This window comes from Crinia signifera, chromosome 2 (assembly GCF_055691185.1).
Source record: "Crinia signifera chromosome 2, ASM5569118v1, whole genome shotgun sequence".
Classification (NCBI taxonomy): domain Eukaryota; kingdom Metazoa; phylum Chordata; class Amphibia; order Anura; family Myobatrachidae; genus Crinia; species Crinia signifera.
Genome location: NC_139218.1, coordinates 75,440,853 through 75,462,648, shown reverse-complemented (window position 1 = coordinate 75,462,648; position 21,796 = coordinate 75,440,853). Strand labels below are relative to the sequence as shown.

The window sequence follows — 21,796 nt, the reverse complement described above, 5'->3', positions numbered from 1 at the left end:
TTTAAAGTAACTGATCTCTCAGTCACCTTATCAAACCAGTGAATATTTTGAAGCCATCAAACCCCTGTGTAACACTCCTAGCAGGAGCCATGCTCTTTGAAGTTAGCATGTGTGAGTTGTTGCACTACTGTACGTGAACTAATGCTATCTCACCTTTCTGGTTCAAACAATTCCTTGCAAACTCCACCACTGCCAATTGCATCCCCAAACACACTCCTGAAACACAACCAAAAATAAAACGCATATTTAAATTAAAAGGTAACTTTACAGTTTGAGCAACTGTGTATGTAAAAATATAACTCAATATTTATCTGTCTGTATATATTCTTGCTTACTTTACTTTGATAAAATAATGTACATTTTTCAGATCTATAAAGCAAACTCGATAGATAATAATGTCTCTTGGCACATACAGTATTATCTTACATTAAATAATAAAAAAGTTCTAAATTAGGATGCAATAAAGTTCCCCTTAGTTCTGCCCTAATCCAAAGGATGTGCCTGATTCAGGTTCACTCGCAAAGCACACTTGGGCCTGATTCTGGTTCACTTGCAAAAGCCAATTCTCTGTAATGGACAAAACCATGTGCACTGCAGGTGGGACTGATATAACATGTGCAGAGAGTAAAGGTCCATACACACTTGAAGATTTTCATCTGAAAATCGCTCAAAACAACCATTTTGAGAGATTTTCAGCCGAAAATCGCCTAGTGTGTATGACCTACAGATTGCCGACTAGCAATGATGCGCGCTCCCGCATCATCGCTAGTTAGGTGGGCAATCTGCTGGTTTTACCAGCACACCTAGCGATGATGTCTGGTTTTTCAGCCATCATCGCCAAGTGTGTACAGCAGCCGGGCTGAAAGATGAATGTCTTTCAGTCCAGCTGACAGCCCGCTCCCTCCCCCTGTTCATACTCACCCCTCTCCGCTCCAACGCTGCCTGCCTCTCCTCCGGCTCCAACGCTGCGGCTGCACAGTGAAAGCTTCTCTGCTCCACACACACCCCCACCCGGACATACAGCCCGACGGGACGCCCCGCCCCCCAGCAGAAAGCCCCGCCCCCCGGCTGACTTGTGTGTTCCCTGCTCCTGCTGTGTGCAGATAACGCCACTGACCACCAATGAACACCAAGTTGTTTTAAGGCAGTGATATATGCATTGCTGGCACATGCCAGCAATGTATATATTACTGCACCACTGGGCACCAATGACACATAAGCCAGGAATATATATATTGCTGGCACATGCCAGCAATGTATATATTAATAGCACCACTGGCCACCAATGATATTTATAATGTAGTATATATATATATATATATATATATATAATGCAGTAATATATACATTGCTGGCACCACTGGGCACCAATGAATATTGGCAGCAATGTATACTCACTCTCGACTGGGCTGCTACTCTCACTGCTCTTAAAACTCCCCCATGGCAACGAGCACTTCACCCCCACCCCTGGCATTGAGCATGAAGGGCCCTGGGATCGATAATGAAGGGCCCTGGGATCGAGCATTAAGCCCCTGGCATCGAGCATTAAGACCCTGGCATTATGGTATGTGGCTTAATGGGCATCATGTGTGTGGCATAATGTGTAATGGGAATCGCGATGTGTGGCATAAGGAGTACTGGTGTGTATAACAAGTAATGGGCAATACGGCTGCAAATAAAATCATAGCTATGCACATTGGCGGGATTACCCTGGGCAGGGCGGAATTTACCTGATCGCTGGGCTCCGAATATACGCAGCGCAGCAATCAGTTCTGAATCAGGCCCCAAGAAAAGAAATGCACTGAACAACATGGCCCCTGCTCCCACCCTTGGAATTTTAACCCCTCCCATTATGTAAATATCCTTTTATATGAAAGATTTTCAGCAAAATCTTTCGCCTCCTGAAAATCTCTTGCTCTTTGGGGAAAATAGCTCAGTGTGTATGCACTACTTTGGTAAAATATATATCTATCAAAGATTTTGGCAAAGTCTTTGGAAACGAAAATCTTCTAATGTGTATGGGCCTTTAGATTTGGGTTTTATTTTGTTCCTGTGCAGGGTAAATACTGGCTGCTTTATTTTTACACTGCAATATAGATTTCAGTTTGAAGTACAAACCCTACCCAAATCTAACTCTCTCTGAACATGTTACATCAGCCCCACCTGCAGTGCACATGGTTTTGTCCATTACAGAGAATTTGCTTTTGCAAGTGAACCAGAATCAGGCCCACAGTTTGCTAATGGACAAAGCCATGTTCACTGCAGGTGGGGCAGATGTCACATGTGCAGAGAGTTCGATTTGGGTGGGGTTTGTACTTCAAACTGATATCTCTATTGCAGAGTAAAAATAAAGCAGTCAGTATTTACCCTGCACAGAAATAAAATAACTCACCCAAATCAAACTCGCTCTGCACATGTTACATCCCATTAGCAAACCAAATGTGCTTTGCGAGTGAAACAGAATCAGGGACCCGGTCTACTCTTTAGACCGGGTCATTGTGAATTATGGACGTGGGCACGGCGAGCGTCTCAGACGCTTGCACGTCCATTGCTGGAAATGGGCGATTGTTGTGCCAGGGACGGAAACAATGAGGCTGGCTCCATCTGTATCATACTGTATATCCCAATTAAGAACCTTTGCAGCCTGGCTGACCATTATGCAATAGGTAGCACTTATCCCTGTGCATCACTGCCTATTTCCCTATAGAGTTAAAGCTTCGCACCTCTATGTCTGTCAGCTAACAGCCAGTATATAGTTAGGAATATACTGTAGTTTCTTAGAATTGTTAATAAATAATAAATGTATACATATAAATAACTATACATTTCAAATGCTTAATTGGTAATTTTTAGTATGAGTGTCATACTGTGTTCAGAAGTTGTTTTAGTGTGTTTTGTGTGGAGCACAATGTTTCCATTATGCTTTGTAAACACATTTTGTTCATTATCAACAAAAGAAGAACTCAGTAATAAATGGCAGTAAATTGTTCAAACTGCTTCTCATAGATCATGTGTGGACAAAATAAGCCGTAATTGCTATTCTCTGCAGGTCACTCAGTTGTCTGATTTCTTTATGCAATACTGCTTCTCTTTAAATTGCGTAATACATCTTTCACACATGCTAATTGCCAGGGACCTCAGTGGCAGTGGCTTCTGTCCAATCTATTCCACTTAGGCTGGAGATGTCCATATAGTTCATGTACAAATATTTACAGAGCCGCCGTACCTAGGAAAGGAACTTTTCTCTCTCTGGCCCAGGTTATTGCTTGAACTTTTCCTTCTGTTCCTCGTAAACCGAACCCGCCAGGAACCAGTATACCCCTAAGAAATAAAACATCAAAATAAAACAATCAATACGTTTATTTATGATTCTGTATTATCTCCTATATATATTGTGTAACTGTGACATCATTTGGAAAAGCCGTTCATTTTAAACAGATAAAGATCATTGCCTTTTTGAAACATACCTCATGTAATGAATACTTTGATGCCTCCTCTCTGGTAGTAGTTGCTGCATACTGTGTGCGTGTGTGTGTGGGGGGGGGGGGGGTGCTCACATTGTTACACAGGACAAATACTGCAAGTCGTGGATAGGCTGTGAGTGGGGGGGCTAAAATGATTGACCCACCCCTCAGAAATTCACATTACTCTCCCCATCCTGCCCATTTCACTAGCACTTGGAAGAGATGCAGGAGAGTCGTCTATTCTTCTGGGTGTTCGGGGACTTCTCGAAAAAGTTTCCTGCCACTTCCAGAAGACTTGGCAAATATGCAGGGCCAGATTATAATGGGGGCACAGGGGGTCAGTACCCCTGGGCCCCCTCTATCTAGGGGCCCCCTGTGGTTGGCATGCTTTTCTTTTCTTACCTAATGGTTTTGTGCATGGGAGTGGGGTAGTGCTACAGCTTCACCTATCTGCCAATGTGACAATGAGTAATGGTGCTGAGCATTGGGAGCCAAGGCACACTGACTGCACAAGTGTTCAATGCATTACTGGGAGTTGACTAAGTCCCATAACACTTTGCACAAGAGGTCAGAGGCTGAGAGGCTTGTGCTGAGCTCTGCTTCTCAGGCCCATGAAGGATAGCAGCAGCGGCAGCTGCCTTGTCATGGGAGTGTTTGTAATCAGAGGCAGCACTGAGCCTGTCAGGGCTCCTACAGAGTAAGGTACAGAGGGACAAACACAGGCTGGTACTTGTGTAGTTTCATGGCGCCCGATATATTGGGTGCGATATCGTCCGATATATCAGATGCGATATCGGCCGATATATCAATGCGATCCAAAGCGATTTTTGACCTGTTTATAACCCCACTATCCACTACGCATGGAGTTAATTTTATATAGTGTGTCGAGCGCAGCGAGCCACCAAGCCCGAAGCGTGGCGAGGGGACGCGGCTTACTGCGCTCGCTACACTATGCATAGTGGGGTTATGAACAGGTCAAAAATCGCATTGATATATCGGACGATATCGCATTAGCTATATCGACCGATATTGCATCTGATATATCGACCAATATCGCATCTGATATATCGGCCGATATAGCATTCGATATATCAGGCGCCGTGAAACTACACAAGTACCCACAGGCTTTTCATGTGGTGATATATATATATATATATATATATATATATATATATATATATATATGTCGCTAGAGGGAGATGCACACTTTTCAAAAGGATGTTAAGTGCCAGGTCAATAAATCAATATAGGCTTATACCACAAGCACCACTCTGAGATGATAGGACCAGCACATCCACAGAAAGATATATCAGCACATTTATTGAAATGAGGATAATAGGCCAATACTTATCCACGGGCAGCAGCGGATCAACATGGAACAACACATGGATCAAAGCAGCATAATCATGAGCCGTGGAGCAGTTCACCCCCAATATACAGAGAAGCCTTGACGTGGCTTGGGGGCATATCATACACCTGCGCAGGTATATGTAACCAATATCTCTGAATTCTATTATCATGTAGTGTTCAAGATTGGTTACTAATACCACTCAGTGTGCTGGGGGGAACCAATGTCTTTTAACTTACTCAGTATTAACCCCTCCCTTACATGCACCTGAATGGTATTACTGAACTAATTTGAGCATCAACCACTATCTGTATGTATAATGTTAAAAGCACGCCCACGCCACCCCCAGTATCAACACCAACCCGAAGCGTGGCGAGTGCAGTGAGCCCGCGAGGTGCGGCGGAACGCGCCCTCTGACATTTTCATACCCCCACTATCCACGTCGTCGTGGAGTTGACTTCACATAGTGTGGCGAGTGCAGCGAGACACCGAGCCGGAAGCGTGGCGAGTGCAGTGAGCCCCGCGAGGGGACGCGGAATACATGTGAAGTAATACGCGTCCCCTCACAGGGCTCGTTGCGCTCGCCAGGCTTCGGGCTCGGTGGCTCGCTGCACACGCCACACTATCTACAATCAACTCCACGCCGACGTGGATAGTGGGGGTATGAAAAGGTCGGAGAACGCGTACCGCCGCCCCTCGTGGGCTCGCTGTGCTCGCCACGCTTTGGGTTGGCGTTCATAGTGGGGGTGCATTTAACACTGTAAGCACCCATTAGGGTGATTATACAATTAAAAATCATATAGGGGGGCCAAAATCGCATCGCATCGCATGCGGCTATATGGCATGTAATGCGATACAATGCATAAGATGCCAAACGATTGAAAATCGTGGGCGCCGTGCTAGGAAACAAGTACCTTCATTTTACATGGATCTTTACTCTGCCTACTCCACTTGTCAAAGGACAGATAGGAATTAAATCAATACATTTTATTACTATGCAATGTATCACATATTGATTTTCTGACATAATTATCTTTAACAGTTTGTTTTTAGATTAACGTTCATGTGCAGAGAATCAGAAAGGAATATACATAGTGATGTTTAATACATAACATAAATCACAGAATAAAAGACATTGGTAGGTATAATCACAATGACATGATTTAAAACAGCAGCACGTTGAAATCCAAAGTGGCAGGACAAATATCAATTTACCCCAAAGGATGGAACTGACTGGCAGTTCTTAAAGCGCTTGTATGCAATGTCCCGGGGACAGCCAGTTCCAGCCTTTCCGGTAAATTGTTATTTGTCCTGCCACTTTGGATTTCACCCTGCTGCTATTTTAAATCATGTCATTGTGGTTTTACTTATCGATGAACTTTATTCTGTGATTTATGCTATGTATTTATGTATTAAACAGAAAATCAATATGTATATCCCTTTCTGATTCTCTCCACATGAGCATTTCTCATTCGAGGTAATTAGGAGAAGGAAAAAGGGAAAATATTGAAGAACAAGCGCATGAAAAGTTGAGTGACAATTTTTGTGAATGTTGCTATCTTGGTGAAGGAATAGGGAGATCTTTCAGGTTCTGTGGACTCTGTGTTCCTGACTGTGACTGACGTTGGTCAGTGGACTGGGCCGGATAGCTGAACAATGGAGGCTTTATCTGATGGTGCATATATAGCGAGGAAACTGACACATGGAGGGCACAGGCAAATGGGAAGTTGGCGAATATCCTGACAAGAGTGCGGAGCCTTATCCATTGGTGGTGTTCACAAGGAAGACCAGTAAGGGACTATGGACTTTGTTGCAACCAACAGACAGGTCGTGGTCCCCTGTCAAGGTTCCCCTATTCCACCAGATGTACTAAGAAGATAGCATGAGTATCGGGCTGTGTACAGATGGTAATGAATATCAGGCTGTGTACTGATGGTAATGGGTATGGGGCTGTGTACCGTCGGCAACTAGTTGTCGGACTGTGCACCGATGGCAACTGGTTATCATGCTGGGTACCGATGGCAACTGGATATCGGACTGGATACCAATGGTAATTGGATAACTGGCTGGATACCGATGGCAACTGAATATCGGGCTGGATATCAATGGCAACTGGATATCGGGATGGATACCAATGATAACTGGATATCAGGCTGGATACCTATGGCAATAGGTTATTGGACTGGGTCCCGATGGCAAAAGGTTATCGGACTGGGTACCAAAGGCAACTGGTTATCAGACTGGGTACCTATGGCAACAGGTTATCGGACTGAGTACCGATGGACACAGGTTATCGGACTGAGTACTGATGGCAACAGGTTATAGCTGCTCTGCAGTATCCCGGACAGAAACTATAGATGAAAAAGCGTAGAACCGCAGGAATCAATCTGGCAGCAGAAAAGTAACCAGCAGCTATTGCAACAGAGTCCAAGTAAGTGGTATTGGAAGCAGCATGGAGCCTTAAGAAAACTTTCTGGAACAAACACAGGAATTAACAAGTTGTTCAAGGCAGTGGAGGTGTCTGGAAGGCCTGCTTACATCCCGGAGTGCCTGAAGATTATCTGCTAACTGCAGCAGTGATAAGTGCAGAACCAGGAAGCGGGTTCACCTGGTTCTACCTGTGCCATATGATCATACCTAGGTTCACGTTGACTACTGGATAGGTGAGCAATGGTGTGTCCTGGTGTCGCCCAGGTCCATTATGGTTTGCCAACAATGCTGGGAGACATGCCACCACGCGGGGAACAGACACAGGGACATCTTGACAAAACATTCAAGCAGCTACTCTGCGGCACAGGACGCACCAGCCAGTTGGTAAGATGCGAATGGACAGTGCGATTACCGTGAATACCGCGATTCCTGACAGAGATCCTGCTTTTTCACTTAACCATACAAGCTGCTAGTGCGCACTTTTTAGAACATTTAAATTACTGTTGACATTGTTTTTAGATTGGTATTTAATCAAAGTGCTAATATTAAGAAACAATCCCAGCTAAACTATGCAGGCTTATCTGCTTACAGGTTGCATGCGATCTGGGATATTAGTGGGATGTTGGTAGAAAATGCATCATGTTCTCTCAGTGGGCTTCCATTTATCCCATGAGCAGATAGGCTTTAATAGAATGTGTTCCGATAGAAACATAGATAAGTGTCTTTATTTCTTTGTACAGTATATTTTATAGACGTAATTAATGCTCTGCCTTGTCTCATTCATCAATAAAACATGGCGATCTGAATACTTTTAGAAGAGCATGGCTAAAAATGACTCGGAAACTCATCCATATTACCTTGATTGGTTAGGTATAAAAAAAAGTTTAAAATTATACTAATCCTTCTATGTAATATACATACCCATACTGACTACCTCTCTGAGCTTAAACTTCAAAGAAAATCTGATGAGGTAATTGGGAAGAAAATGCCACATACTGTGTGAAAGATTAGCTTGGAGGTTTTCATTATTCACTGTGTGATGGCACCATGTCAGTGGGGAGCGAGTTCCAATGCAGCTGCATAGAGATGATATTTCATGTACACCACTTAGTCTAACTAAAATCTCCAGTCAATTATCTACTAAGGCACTTCTATTCAGTAAGTAACGAGGGAAAGTGATGAGCAAAGCCCACCAAAGACATCTGGAGAGGAGAGAAAATCATCAGCGAGTGAAAGGGAGATCCAGGCAGGGATTATATCCAACAGCAACACCTCAATGGTCTTCCTTTGTGTGGTATAGGGGTAAATGTATTAAGCATGCTAAAGTGATAAAGTGGTGATAAAGTTTAAGGGATAATGCATCAGCCAATTATCTGTGTTTAAAAAATGATAGTCAAGAGTTTATTGGCTTTACATGATCACCTTCCATTTTATCACTGCTTTATCACCTCTTTATCACCAGGCCTTATGCATCTGCCCTATGGTACTGTGTGGATTTGTCAGACCTGAACTCTACTGCGCGCATTTGCGAGCTGATCGGTTATCGAACAAGTGAACATGCATCTGTATCATAGCAAGTATGCGCAAGTGAAAACACAGTAAAAAAATCTGTATTTTTTTCACAATCCCCTCACAACATGGCTGACAGGAAGCCAGTGTTTGTGGGTGGGAACCAAACACTTTCTTTTCAAAAAAAAAGTTGCAGTCTTACAAGTGAAATGCATTAGGTATTGACACCCATTGGATCTATTTCCTCATACAGCTTCACCTGGCCAGCCTACACTTCCCATGGACATTCCTCTGAGGATTGGGGTATGCCAGAGATATGCACACTGGAAAAATCATTAGATAGTGAGTGAGTTGCGTATGGATTTGCAGCTAGTCGTCCATCAGTGATATTTTGACAAGCCATTTGCAGCGACTATCTGATTGCAGGTCTATGCAAATTTGCACAACAGCTATCAGGTCTTGAAACCCCCTGCGTGCAGGCATCTTTTCTTCTATGGGATCCCCTCTTTCAGAATCAGGTGAACTGCAAAGATGGCAGAGCACCAATCATGCTGTTGGTATTCTGCCTGTCGGGATCCTGACTGCCAGCATTTCTTACCCAACCATTGCTGATCAGTAACCACAATAAGTCCATGATACTGTAAGTCCATAATGCACCAGCCAATTATCTGTGCTTGAAAAATGACAGTTAGGAGTTGATTGGCCTTACATTATCACCTTCCACTTTATCACCTCACAAAAAGTGAATAGATGATGTAGGACCTGCAGCATACAGTATGGCCAAAATATTGCAGATGAGCTTATCATCAATATTTATGCATAAGGTGTCCCAAACCTCTGTAGCACCGGACAGTCAATACAACAAATCCTACACAGAATCAAAACAAGGAGATATAAAGGTGGCCATACACTACTGCGATGGATCGGGCTGACAAATCGGGTGAAAACTGTCAAAATCGCATGTGTTTGACATTCTGATGTGCGGCCCCATGTGCATCAGATCGGACCTAGAGATTGACCTCCTGTACATACGATACGGAATTGCATGTGTCAGGTGCACATTGCAAATTTTTTAAGCACCTGCGATATATTGCAGGCGATTTACCTTAAACTCCCCGGGCAGCTCCCCAGGAGTCCTTTTACATGGGATAAATTGCATGCAATACTGTATATCACAAGTAAAAAATGATAAATTTGGATGTAAGACTCCCATGGAGCTTTCAAGGAAGTTCAAGGGAAATCAGGCATGTTGAACAAGTGTAAGGGGAACTTAAGTTAGATATAGAGGGCCAAATGTAATAGGGTGAGAGTTTCAGAAAGTGAGAGATTTTGGGAGAGTTTTCCCATGTTTTTTAAAGCAGCAATCAATGACATGGCAAAATCAACCTGGGTTTGCAGTGTAATTGATTTCTGCTTTAAAAAACAAAAATCTCCCAAAATCTCTCACTTTCTGAAACTCTCACCCTATTACATTTGGCCCAGAATGTGCAGACATGAGGTAGTGGATCCTGTTTGTGAGAGTTTACACTCTAGAAAGAGAAGGTAGTACAGAGACAGTAAGAACTAGTTGGACTCGGAAGCAGAGAGATTGGTTTTAGGTTCTGGTAAGATAAGCTATTGTGAGGAGGTGGCTTTAAACATTGATGGCTGGAGACAGTCCAATCAAGCAGGATGGGGAGATCCATAAAGAAGGAGGCTACATGACAAGGCAATAGACTAGATGTGTGGAGATACTGAGAGTGGAGTGCAGGATGACAAAAACTATCTTGTCCACTACAATCATACACACAATTGTTTAAACTGATTAAGTACAGTGGTTGGATAATTGATATAGAACGGAGAAACAGAATTTTTTACACAGGACACGGAGCTGCCGGGTGCCCTCGCCCACCGCTATCGGGACACGGAGCCCCCTCCAACCGCACTATGTCTTCCAGCTCACAGCAGAAAATTCTGGTGTGAAAGGGTATTAGTATGGAATAGCCACTCCTCGTATTGTGTTTCTCCACAGTTCAATCGCATTATCTTGTTCTCCTTTTCCTGTGTGTTCACCTAATCCCCATTCACATTCTGGGGCTCATACAACTGTAACAGGCACTTTTCAACCACAGCCTGAAACATGGCAGTTAAAAGCTGACTGGATGGTACTTTATTTCTCTCCACTTTATCTCTCTCCAATGCTTATTAAAATAACCCCTATAAAGTTATCACAATAAATAGGACTAACATGGGAATATATATTCCATGGAGGATGATATCATGGAAAAGTATTATAGTCATTTAAGGATTAAATTGTTCCAATAATGTCTGCAATAAAGTCCTTTTCTCATAGTACAGTACCATGAGTGCTATGTTAAAGTAAGAACATCGAATGTAATTCCCCCACTACTGCCTGTGAGAACAGGTGAAAGGTTTCCCTGCAATATAAAGGGATTTTTGTAAGAACTTACCGTTCAAATCCCTTTCTCTGATATGGTCCTGGTGACACAGCTCAACACTGGGATGTAGGAGGGTCCGTAGGAGCCAGGCACCTATCCTAAAGCTTTTAGAGGGTAGGCTCCTCCCTTCTGCATCCCAGACTCCTCAGTTCAATCTTTCATAGCCACTGGAATACATTAACTCAGTACAAACGCCTGCACATATTATATGCACAATTTTAAAATAACTTCTAACCATATATAACATGAAACATCATGAACCTGGCATACTTACTGAGCGTAAGGGAGGGATCGCTGTGTCACCAGGACCATATCAGAGAAAGGGATTCGAACAGTAAGTTCTTACAAAAATCCCTTTTTCTCTTTCAATGGTCCTGGTGACACAGCTCAACATTGGGACGTTCCAGAGCCGGTCCTTTGGGTGGGTACGCTCAGATCTGCAGCTCTCATCACTGCTCGGCCGAATGATGCGTCCTCCGACGCGAACTCATGGAACCTATAGAATTTGGCAAAGGTATGAACAGATGACCAAGTGGCAGCCCTGCAAACCTGCTCAGCTGTTGCCCCATGTCGAACCGCCCAAGAGGTGGCGACTGACCTGGTGGTATGCGCATTAATCCTGGCCGGCACAGGCCTACCAACTTTAGTATATGCAAAAGCAATTACAGAACGCAACCACCTAGCAATGGTCTGCTTAGAAGCAGGCCAACCAATTTTGTGTACATCATACAAAACTAGCAAAGTATCAGTCTTCCTGACACTCTTCACTCTGTCCACATAAATGCGCAAGGCGCGCACAACATCCAAATTCCTCAATTTGTCCCTTTTCCTTGAACCCTCTGGGGGTTGAAACACAGGCAGAACTATCTCCTGATTTAGATGACTACTTTTGGTAAAAATTGGGGTACTGTCCGAAGGACAGCCCTATCATCATGAAATATAAGGAAGGGAGACTTGCAGGACAATGCTCCCAACTCCGATACTCTTTTTGCTGACGCCACCGCCAACAAAAATACCAGTTTCCATGTAAGGAATTTGAGGTCAGCCGACCTTAACAGCTCAAAAGGCGCCTTTTGAAGGCACTCCAGAACCAGAGATAAATCCCATGGCGCTACTGGTTGCTTGTAGGGAGGTTTCAATCGAGAAACCCCCTGTAGGAAGGTCTGTACTTCCGGTAACAATGCTATCCTTTTTTGGAAATAAATTGACAAGACCAAGATCTGCACTTTGAGTGACTGAAGGCTTAACCCAGAGGAAAAGCCATCCTGCAAAAACTCAAGCAATTTAGCCAATCTAAAACGCGATGTGTGTGACTTCTGCCTTTCACACCACCTAATATAGGTCTTCCAGACCCTATAATAATTTGCAGAAGACACTGACTTTCTAGCTTTAATCATGGTGTTAACCACAGCCTCTGAGAACCCTTTGTTCTTCAAGATGGCGGTTTCAACAGCCAAGCCGTCAAATTTAACCGAGCTGAATCCAGATGGTTGAACGGTCCTTGGTTTAGAAGGTCTGACCTCAGAGGTAGACGCCACGAGTCCACAGACAATCTCTGAAGCCTCGAGTACCAGGACCTCCTTGGCCAATCTGGGGCCATTAAAATCACCGGGATTGCCTGGGCCTGTATCTTTTTCAAAACTCTTGCCAGCATTGGAACTGGCGGAAAGACATAAAGTAGATTCCCTTCCCAGGGGATGGTCATAGCATCCACTGCTTCTGCCAGTGGATCCCTTGTCCTGGCATAGAACGTGGGCACCTGATGGTTGAACCTTGATGCCATCAGGTCCACATCCGGAGTTCCCCATTTCAGTGTAATCTGAAGAAATACTTGTGGGTTCAGTCTCCATTCTCCTTCCAGCAGCTCCTCCCTGCTCAGGAAGTCGGCCTCTATATTCTCCACCCCTGGTATGAATATCGCTGATAACGCTGGAACATTCTGTTCCGCCCACAAGAAGATCCGGGACACCTCCCACATAGCCAGCTTGCTGCGTGTGCCTCCCTGGTGATTCAGATACGCCACAGCTGTGGCGTTGTCGGTCTGAATCCTTAAAGGGAGCCCCTGTAATCTTTCTCCTGCCAGAGAAATCACCTTCCACACAGCTCTCAGTTCCAGGATATTGATCGGCAAGGCAGACTCCTCCGAGGTCCATAAGCCCTGGAGACACAGGTCCAAGACTACTGCCCCCCAGCCCCTGAGACTGGCGTCGGTAGTGACTACCAGCCAGCTCCAGGACTGCAGAGACTGACCCCACTGAAGGGAATCCACCTCCATCCACCATTTCAGGGAAGACCGAGTTTCTGGAGACAACACTATGTGTTCCGACTTCATGGTCTGAGTATTCCTCGACCAGGCTGTCAGAATGTTCCACTGGAACACTCGAGAGTGGAACCTGGCGAACTGTAATGTCTCGAAAGACGCCACCATCTTCCCCAGCAGCTTGAGACACCTCCAAACTGATGTGCTCTGAGACCCGAGGATCTCCTGGACCAAGGCAGCCAGGTCCCTGGCCTTTGCCTCTGGTAGGAATACCCGATGTAGATGGGTATCCAGAACAACTCCCAGGAACTGGAGTCTCTGTGACGGCACCAACTGAGACTTTTGTAAATTTAAAAGCCAACCGTGAGCCTGCAAAAACCCGATGGCTTCTGCCAAGTGACTCTTTAGCTTTTCTGCTGACTCCGCTTTGAACAGCAGGTCGTCCAAATATGGAATCACAGTGATTCCCCTCAGCCGAAGCACCGCCGCCTTTACTGACATTATCTTGGTGAATACCCTTGGCGCTGTAGCCAGACCAAAGGGCAACACCTGGAATTGCCAATGCAGGTCTCCTATCGCAAACCTCAATAAAGCCTGATGTTCTGGATGGATAGGAACATGAAGGTATGCTTCCTGGACATCCATGGACGCCAAAAATTCTCCCTGGTCCAGGCTTAGCAGCACTGACCGTAGAGACTCCATTTTGAAATGGTCTACCCACAAATGGATATTCAATGACTTTAAATTGAGAATCGGTCTGAAAGACCCGTCTGGTTTGGGCACCAGAAACAGAGTGGAATAAAAGCCTTTTTTCCACTCCGCTCTGGGGCCCGGGATCACCACACCCTTCTCTAAAAGAGAGTGAGCCGCTCCCAAGAGAGCTGTACGGAGCCGAGCCTCCTTTGGTAGTGGTGTGGGAATGAATCTTTTTGGAGGAAGACCTTTGAAGGGAATTCTGTAACCCTGGGATATAATGTCTAATACCCAGGAATCCTGGTCTAACAATGCCCATGCGTCCCTGAACTGTGACAGACGCCCCCCCACCTTGACCACCGCCGGGCAAATCCCCTGGTAGTCATGCGGCGGGTTTGTCCTCTCCTTTGGTGTTTGGTTTCTTATGAAAGGAACCAAATTTAGACTTTGGGGCCTTGCCCCTGGAGGACTGAAACTTTCCCCTAAAGGATTGTCCTCGAAAGGACGCACCTCCTCTAGGGAAGGGCTGAAAGGACGTCCTAAAAGCAGAAAACCTTGATGTTTGCTTGGCTGCAGGGGCCGGCAGGAAGGTACTTTTACCACCCGTGGCCTGCTTAATAATTTCTTCTAGTTCTGAACCAAACAACAGTTTTCCTTTAAAAGCCAATGCCTCTAAGGCCTTCTTAGACTCGTTATCCGCCTCCCAAGCTTTAAGCCAGAGCACTCTCCTGGCATTGACGGACACTGTGGAAACTCTGGCAGCCATTTTGAGAGCTTCCTCCTCAGCCTCAAGCACATACTCTGCAGCTGCTTTAAGCTTCTCCGCAAGTAACAACACACAAGGATCAGCATGTAAAATAGTGCACAGGTCATTGGCCCACACAATCATAGCCTTAGAGACCCAGGCTGAAGCAATCAGAGGGAGGAGTGTGTAGCCCACCCCTTCAAAAATTGCCTTGAGGTTACCCTCCAGCTTTTTATCTATGGGGTCCTTAAAGGCTGCTCCCCCCTGCACTGGTAGCACAGTGGCTTTTGACAAGCGTGCCACAGAAGCATCTACCACTGGAACTTTCTCCCAGAGGTCTGCATGAGCCTCAGGCATGGGATACAGACTTAAAAATCTCTTTGGCATCTGCAGCCTTTTATCGGGTGTTTTCCAAGCCCCTTCCAATAAATCCTGTAAACCTTCATCTGCAGGGAAGGTAACAGCTTCCTTACGCTGCCGTTTAAACACACCTTTTGCAGGAGTTTTATCTTCCACAGACAAATTTAAAGCCTGTTTTACAGCAGTAATCAAATCCTCCACCCCTGCGGCAGAGGAATCCTCAGACTCATCTCCCTGCTCCCAGGGGATGTCTGCATATTCTCCATCCTCTTCAGCAACAAGCAAAGGCACTGAATAAGACCTTTTAGGGGTCCCCACAGAATCAACATCTATTTTGTCTAGTAGTTCACTAAACCTGCTAATTCCTTTTGCAGTATCCTGCATGACCTGAAGGAAGCCAGGATCTGCCTGGGTCAGAGGCAAGGAGCCAGAGGACTGCTGAGATGATGACATAGGTCTCTGAGAATCTACCAAGACATCACCCACATAAATGTGGGTGAAAACCTGGGATCCAGTGACCATCAAGCAGTATGGTTCAAAATAAAGACAGAGACTGACTCATCTCACACAAAAACAAAAGTGTTAGATTTTAGGAAGGCTGATTTTGTAGAGATGGGAAACTCTGTAAGGGATTCTTTGGCAGAGTGGAGGAACTTGGAAGGAGTGCAGGATAAGTGGGAAAAATTAAAAAGTGCAATTCTAAAAGCAACAGAACTTTGTGTCAAAAGAGTTAGGAAAAACACACGAAAAAGGAAGCCATTGTGGTTTGCAAAAGAAGTAGCAAGTATTGTGAAAGCAAAAAAGTTGGCCTTTAAGAAATTTAAGAAGACGCAGAAGAATGAGGACAAAGAGGTGTATCTTGTTAGACAGAAGGAGGCTAAGAAGGTAATCAGATGTGCAAAAGCACAGGCTGAAGAGAAAATCGCCCAATCAGTGGGTAAAGGGGGGAAAACTTTTTTTAGGTATATAAGTGAAAGGAGAATAACAAAAAGTGGAATAATAAGACTAAAGACAGAGAGCGGAAGTTTTCTTGAGGGGGACAATGTAATAGCAGATAATATTAATAATTATTTCTGCTCAGTATTCACTGCTGAAAGAGAGGGGAAGGGGCCACAATTAAGTTGCAAGTATAGTCAGAAAACTGAGGGAGAAACAAGTACATTTACAGAGGAGAAAGTCCTCACAGAACTCTCAAAACTGAAAGTGGATAAATCAATGGGGCCAGATGGGATACATCCAGGGATACTAAAAGAGCTCAAAGGGGAGCTGGTAAAACCAATAACAGAATTATTCAACCAGTCACTAGCTACTGGAGTAATCCCAGAGGACTGGAAAACAGCAAATGTAGTCCCACTGCACAAAAGTGGAAGCAAAGAAGAGGTAAGCAACTATCGACCAGTGAGCCTTACATCAGTAGTAGGGAAATTGATGGAAACACTCTTAAAAGAAAGAGTTGTAGAATATCTCAAAACCAGCAATTTACAGGATCCAAAACAGCATGGGTTTACTGGGGGAAGATCATGTCAAACAAATCTTATTGACTTTTTTGACTGGGTGACTAAAGTAATAGATCAAGGTGGGGCTGTAGATGTAGCTTATCTAGACTTTAGTAAGGCTTTTGACACTGTCCCACATTGCAGACTGTTAAATAAACTTGAAAGCTTGGGATTGGATTCTAAGATAGTTGAATGGATAAGAGCATGGTTGCAGGACAGAAAACAGAGAGTTGTAGTAAACGGAGTACAGTCAAAGGAGGGAAAGGTTACAAGTGGAGTACCCCAGGGATCTGTACTTGGACCAGTGCTTTTTAATATCTTTATTGGTGATATTGCAAATGGAATTGAGGGTAAAATGTGCCTTTTTGCAGATGACACAAAGGTATGCAACAGGGTAGACACACCAGGAGGGGTAAAACAAATGATTGATGATCTAGGTAGATTAGAGGAATGGTCAAGAGCATGGCAACTACAGTTTAATGCCAAAAAATGCAAAATCATGCACTTGGGTTGCAAAAATCCAAAGACTAAATATAGTATAAATGGCACTATAATGGAAACTACTGAGGAAGAGAGGGATCTAGGTGTCACTATTTCAGGGGACTTAAAGGCAGGTAGGCAATGTAACAAAGCAATGAAGAAGGCAAGTCAGATGCTTGGTTGCATAGGGAGAAGTATCAGCAGTAGAAAGAAAGAAGTAATAATGCCACTGTATAGGTCATTGGTACGACCTCATCTAGAGTATTGTGTTCAGTTCTGGAGGCCATATCTCCAGAAGGATATAAATACATTAGAGACTGTACAAAGAAGGGCAACTAAAATGGTGCATGGCCTACATCACAAAACGTACCAGGAAAGACTAAAAGATCTTAATATGTATACTTTAGAGCAGAGAAGGGAAAGGGGGGACATGATAGAAACTTTCAAATATATCAAGGGTTTTAACAAGGTACAGGTGGGAGACATTCTTCACAGGAAGAGGAGCAGCAGAACACGAGGACATGCACTGAAACTAGAGGGAGGAAGATTCAGGGGAAATTTGAGGAATAATTACTTCACAGAAAGAGTAGTAGATAAGTGGAATAGCCTCCCATCAGAGGTGGTAGAGGCAAATACAGTAGTACAATTTAAACATGCTTGGGATAGGCATATTGATATGGATGGTGTAATGGTTAGCATTACTGCCTCACAGCACTGAGGTCATGGGTTCGATTCCCACCATGGCTCTAACTGTGCAGAGTTTGTATATTCTCCCTGTGCTTGCGTGGGTTTACTCCGGGTACTCCGGTTTCCTCCCACAATCCAAAAATATTCTGGTAGGTTAATTGGCTTCCAAACAAAATTAACCCTAGAATGTGCGTGTGGTAGGGAATATAGATTGTAAGCTCCACTGGGGCAGGGACTGATGTGAATGTTCAAATATTCTCTGTAAAGCGCTGCGGAATATGTGTGCGCTATATAAGAAACTGGTAATAAATAAATAAATAAATTGATATCCTTACAAAAAAATAAGGATCAAATATGGTTTGAGGTAACATGTTTAAAAAATGGGGAAGACTAGATGGGCCAAGTGGTTCTTATCTGCCGTCAAATTCTATGTTTCTATGTTTCTATCACTCTGTCTGTCCAGCAATTGCACTAAAGCATTCACAGACCTGCCAAGGGCACTGGCCCACGCAGGTTACAATTGCTCTACCCTCTGGGGTTCACTCCCCATGGGTTTCACAGCAGCGCAAGTAATACACAAGTCCCCCTTGGCCATCTGCTAAGGGACAAATTTCAGTGTACAAACACTGCAAGCGCTCAATGTACTAAGGGCTCCCTCCCCCAAAACCACAGACTGATGCTCAGACATGATGTAAAATATACCAGTCCCAGCACATTCACTGTACAAGCATTTATACCGAGCCAATGCACCCAGTCACTTATCTGTCTGATGGTTTCAGATGTGGGGAAAGCGATGCCCAGGAAATCCAAACACTCTGCCAGGATCTGTCAGCCAGCTCAGCTCCGCTGCAAGCGTTCCGAATGGCGCCAAAACAGAGTGAGGGAAGAGACCAAGTCCCTGCTGCTGCGGGGTCCGTGACTTTTGGCGCCAACCACCCCAAGACAGCCGCTCCCAGTGCAGGATCTCCTAGTTCCAGTATCTCCCCCTCAGCTGGGGACCACTTGGAACATGCCTGTAACACACTGCTGTCCTCTCATATCAGGAGCTCAGTGTGTAAGCTCCGCGTAAAATGGCCGCCGCCATCACGGAGCGCCTGTCTTCCATGATCCCCACCTAGCGTGAAGCCGGTTTCAGAGCGCTCCGGAGCCCAGGCAGCTTCTTAAAAGAAGCTGTAAGCGCTGCACAGGGAGGCCAGACAGCGTCTCCCATGTGCACAGCGAGCTGACAGGACGCGCTTCTGTCAGCTCCTGCTGCGCTGTCAGTGTGAGGATTCACTAGAGAGAATCCTCACACTGTGCCTACCTAGCTAGTGTAAAAATTAATAAAATAATAAAAACCCTAACTAACTCAAATCCTTCGGCTGCTCCGGCAGCCCTTTAGAATAGCACCCACTCCAGTGGGCACCTAACACGAACTGGGGAGTCTGGGATGCAGAAGGGAGGAGCCTACCCTCCAAAAGCTTTAGGATAGGTGCCTGGCTCCTACAGACCCTCCTACATCCCAATGTTGAGCTGTGTCACCAGGACCATTGAAAGAGAAAATGAAAAGTCAGGTGTTGGCTGCAAAGTGCTCAGCAGTTTCCTCTTACAGAACAGTACTCTACCCGAAGAGTGGTGAAGCTGTACGATAAGCTCATCCAGCCATACAGAGCACGAGTCACGTGTACATACAGCTTGAGGGGCAGTGCGTGTTCTCTCCCACAAAGCGGGTGCAGGACATCAATGGTTTGGTCTTATAATGTGTACATAGCACTGAAGAAAAAATAAGGACTCTTAAAAGTACCATTTGTCTTTAAAAATATACCACAATACGGGATACTTATAAAAAATGTGACTTACTGAGCTTTGCACAACTTTTCCCAGGCTTTGTGGAATTTCACAGGATCCTCAGCTTTAGTTGAAGGTTCCAGTTCCGTAGAGTCTATGTACTAAGGAAATTTGAAGAAAACATTAATGATTAATATTATTATACAGTATGAACTGTAAATAAATGGTACTTGTGTAGTTTCACAGCGGCACACTACGTTGTCAGCCCAGCCCAACGGCTGCCTAGCGTAGTCAGCGTAGTGTCCCAGCGGAAGCCCTGCGTAGTCAGCGTAGTGTCCCCGTCAGGCAGCGTAGTCACCGTACTGTCCCCGCGAGATGCAACTCTGTCCCCGGCATCCCCGGCAAGCCTTGTGAGTGCCTCTCACACAGCGCAGGTAACCTCCAGACCCTTAGCGCTGGCGGACGCCAGTGGAGAGGCGATCATGCGGGCGCCGGCGAAGAGGCGCTCCATCTGCCTGAGACGTACAAGTGTCTGATACTCTTGTGCGTCTCATGCACAAAGGGGAGGGGGTTGCAGTGCACAAGTGCGTCTCATGCACAATAAAGGACACATTTGCCAGTGCTCCATGTTACATACTGGTAAATGCCTCCATTTCAAACCCCCACTATCCATAGTTACATAGTTACATAGTAGATAAGGCTGAATAAAGACTTGCGTCCATCTAGTTCAACCTACGTTTTAATAGCTTATCCCTTGTAAAAGACAGAATATGGTTCTTATTAGTACCCCTGGATATTTTTATCCAATAAATGCTTGTCCAACCTTATTTTGAACGTATTTATTGTATCTGCCAACACCACCTCTCCAGGAAGAGAGTTCCAAAGTTTGACTGCTCTGACCGTAAAGATTTTTTTTCTTTTGAGGGAACGAAATTTTCTTTCCTCTAATCTAAATTCGTGCCCTCGTGTCCTAGTTTCCTTTCTTGCAGTAAAAAGAGTGCTTGAGAGTTCCTTATATTGGCCCCTGATATATTTGTACATGTTGAGCATGTCCCCCCTTAAACGTCTCTTCTCTAGTGTAAATAGTCCTAGCTTGCTTATTCTATCCTCATAGCTTAAATTCTCCATTCCCCTAATAAGCTTTGTTGCTCTTCTTTGTTTTTTTTCCAATTCCATGATGTCCTTTTTATAGTGTGGGGCCCAGAACTGTACTCCATATTCAAGGTGTGGTCTAACCAATGCCTTGTACAGTGGCATAATTACTTTTGAGTCCCTAGTTTCCATGCCCCTTTTAATACATGCTAGAATTCTGTTGGCCTTTTTTGTTGCAATGTGACATTGAACACTGCACCCCAGCTTATTATCTATATGGACTCCTAGATCCTTTTCAAGTGCTGAAGTACCTAATGCCTTCCCGCTTAGGTTGTAACTTGCACACTGGTTACGTCTCCCAAGATGCATAACCTTGCATTTATCCACATTGAACCTCATCATCCACTTTTTAGCCCATTCATCTAGTTTGTTAAGATCATTTTGAAGTATGTTCACATCTTCTGTTGATTCAATAACTCTACTCAGTTTTGTGTCATCAGCAAAGATGGATACATCGCTGAGAATCCCCATCCCGATAGCGTTAATATAAATGTTAAACAAGATGGGCCCCAGTACCGAACCCTGTGGCACTCCACTTAGTACTGGTATCATAGTTGATACTGCACTGTTCACAACCACTCTTTGTTCTCTATTACACAGCCAGTTCCCTACCCATCTACAGATATTTGCACATAGTCCCAGGTCCACCATTTTATTTATCAACCTCTTGTGTGGTACTGTATCAAAAGCTTTTGCAAAATCAAGGAAGACCACATCTACTGCGTTTCCATTATCAAGGTTTTTGCTGACATCCTCGTAGAAGCCCAGTAAATTTGTCTGGCAGGAACGATTTTTCACAAACCCATGTTGATTAATACTAAGTAAACTATGAAGGTCTAAGTATTCCAGGATACCATCCCTTAAAATTCCTTCAAATATTTTACCCACTATTGATGTTAAACTCACAGGCCTGTAATTTGCAGGGTCATCCCTTTTACCTTTTTTAAATATTGGCACTACTTCTGCT

General features: G+C 44.5%; 1 protein-coding gene across 3 annotated transcripts in view; it reads right to left on the bottom strand.

Annotated features, from left to right (window-relative positions):
* The window catches only part of CTPS2 (CTP synthase 2), a 232,487-nt gene that overhangs the window by 119,508 nt on the left and 91,183 nt on the right, over positions 1-21,796 (bottom strand). For all 3 annotated transcript variants that reach the window (XM_083172428.1, XM_083172427.1, XM_083172429.1), the window contains 3 exons: positions 19,750-19,838; positions 3,227-3,321; positions 154-216 (listed from right to left, as the gene is read on the bottom strand). In XM_083172428.1, coding sequence (XP_083028554.1) covers positions 154-216; positions 3,227-3,321; positions 19,750-19,838 — 247 coding nt within the window. The remainder of the gene's footprint in view (positions 1-153; positions 217-3,226; positions 3,322-19,749; positions 19,839-21,796) is intronic.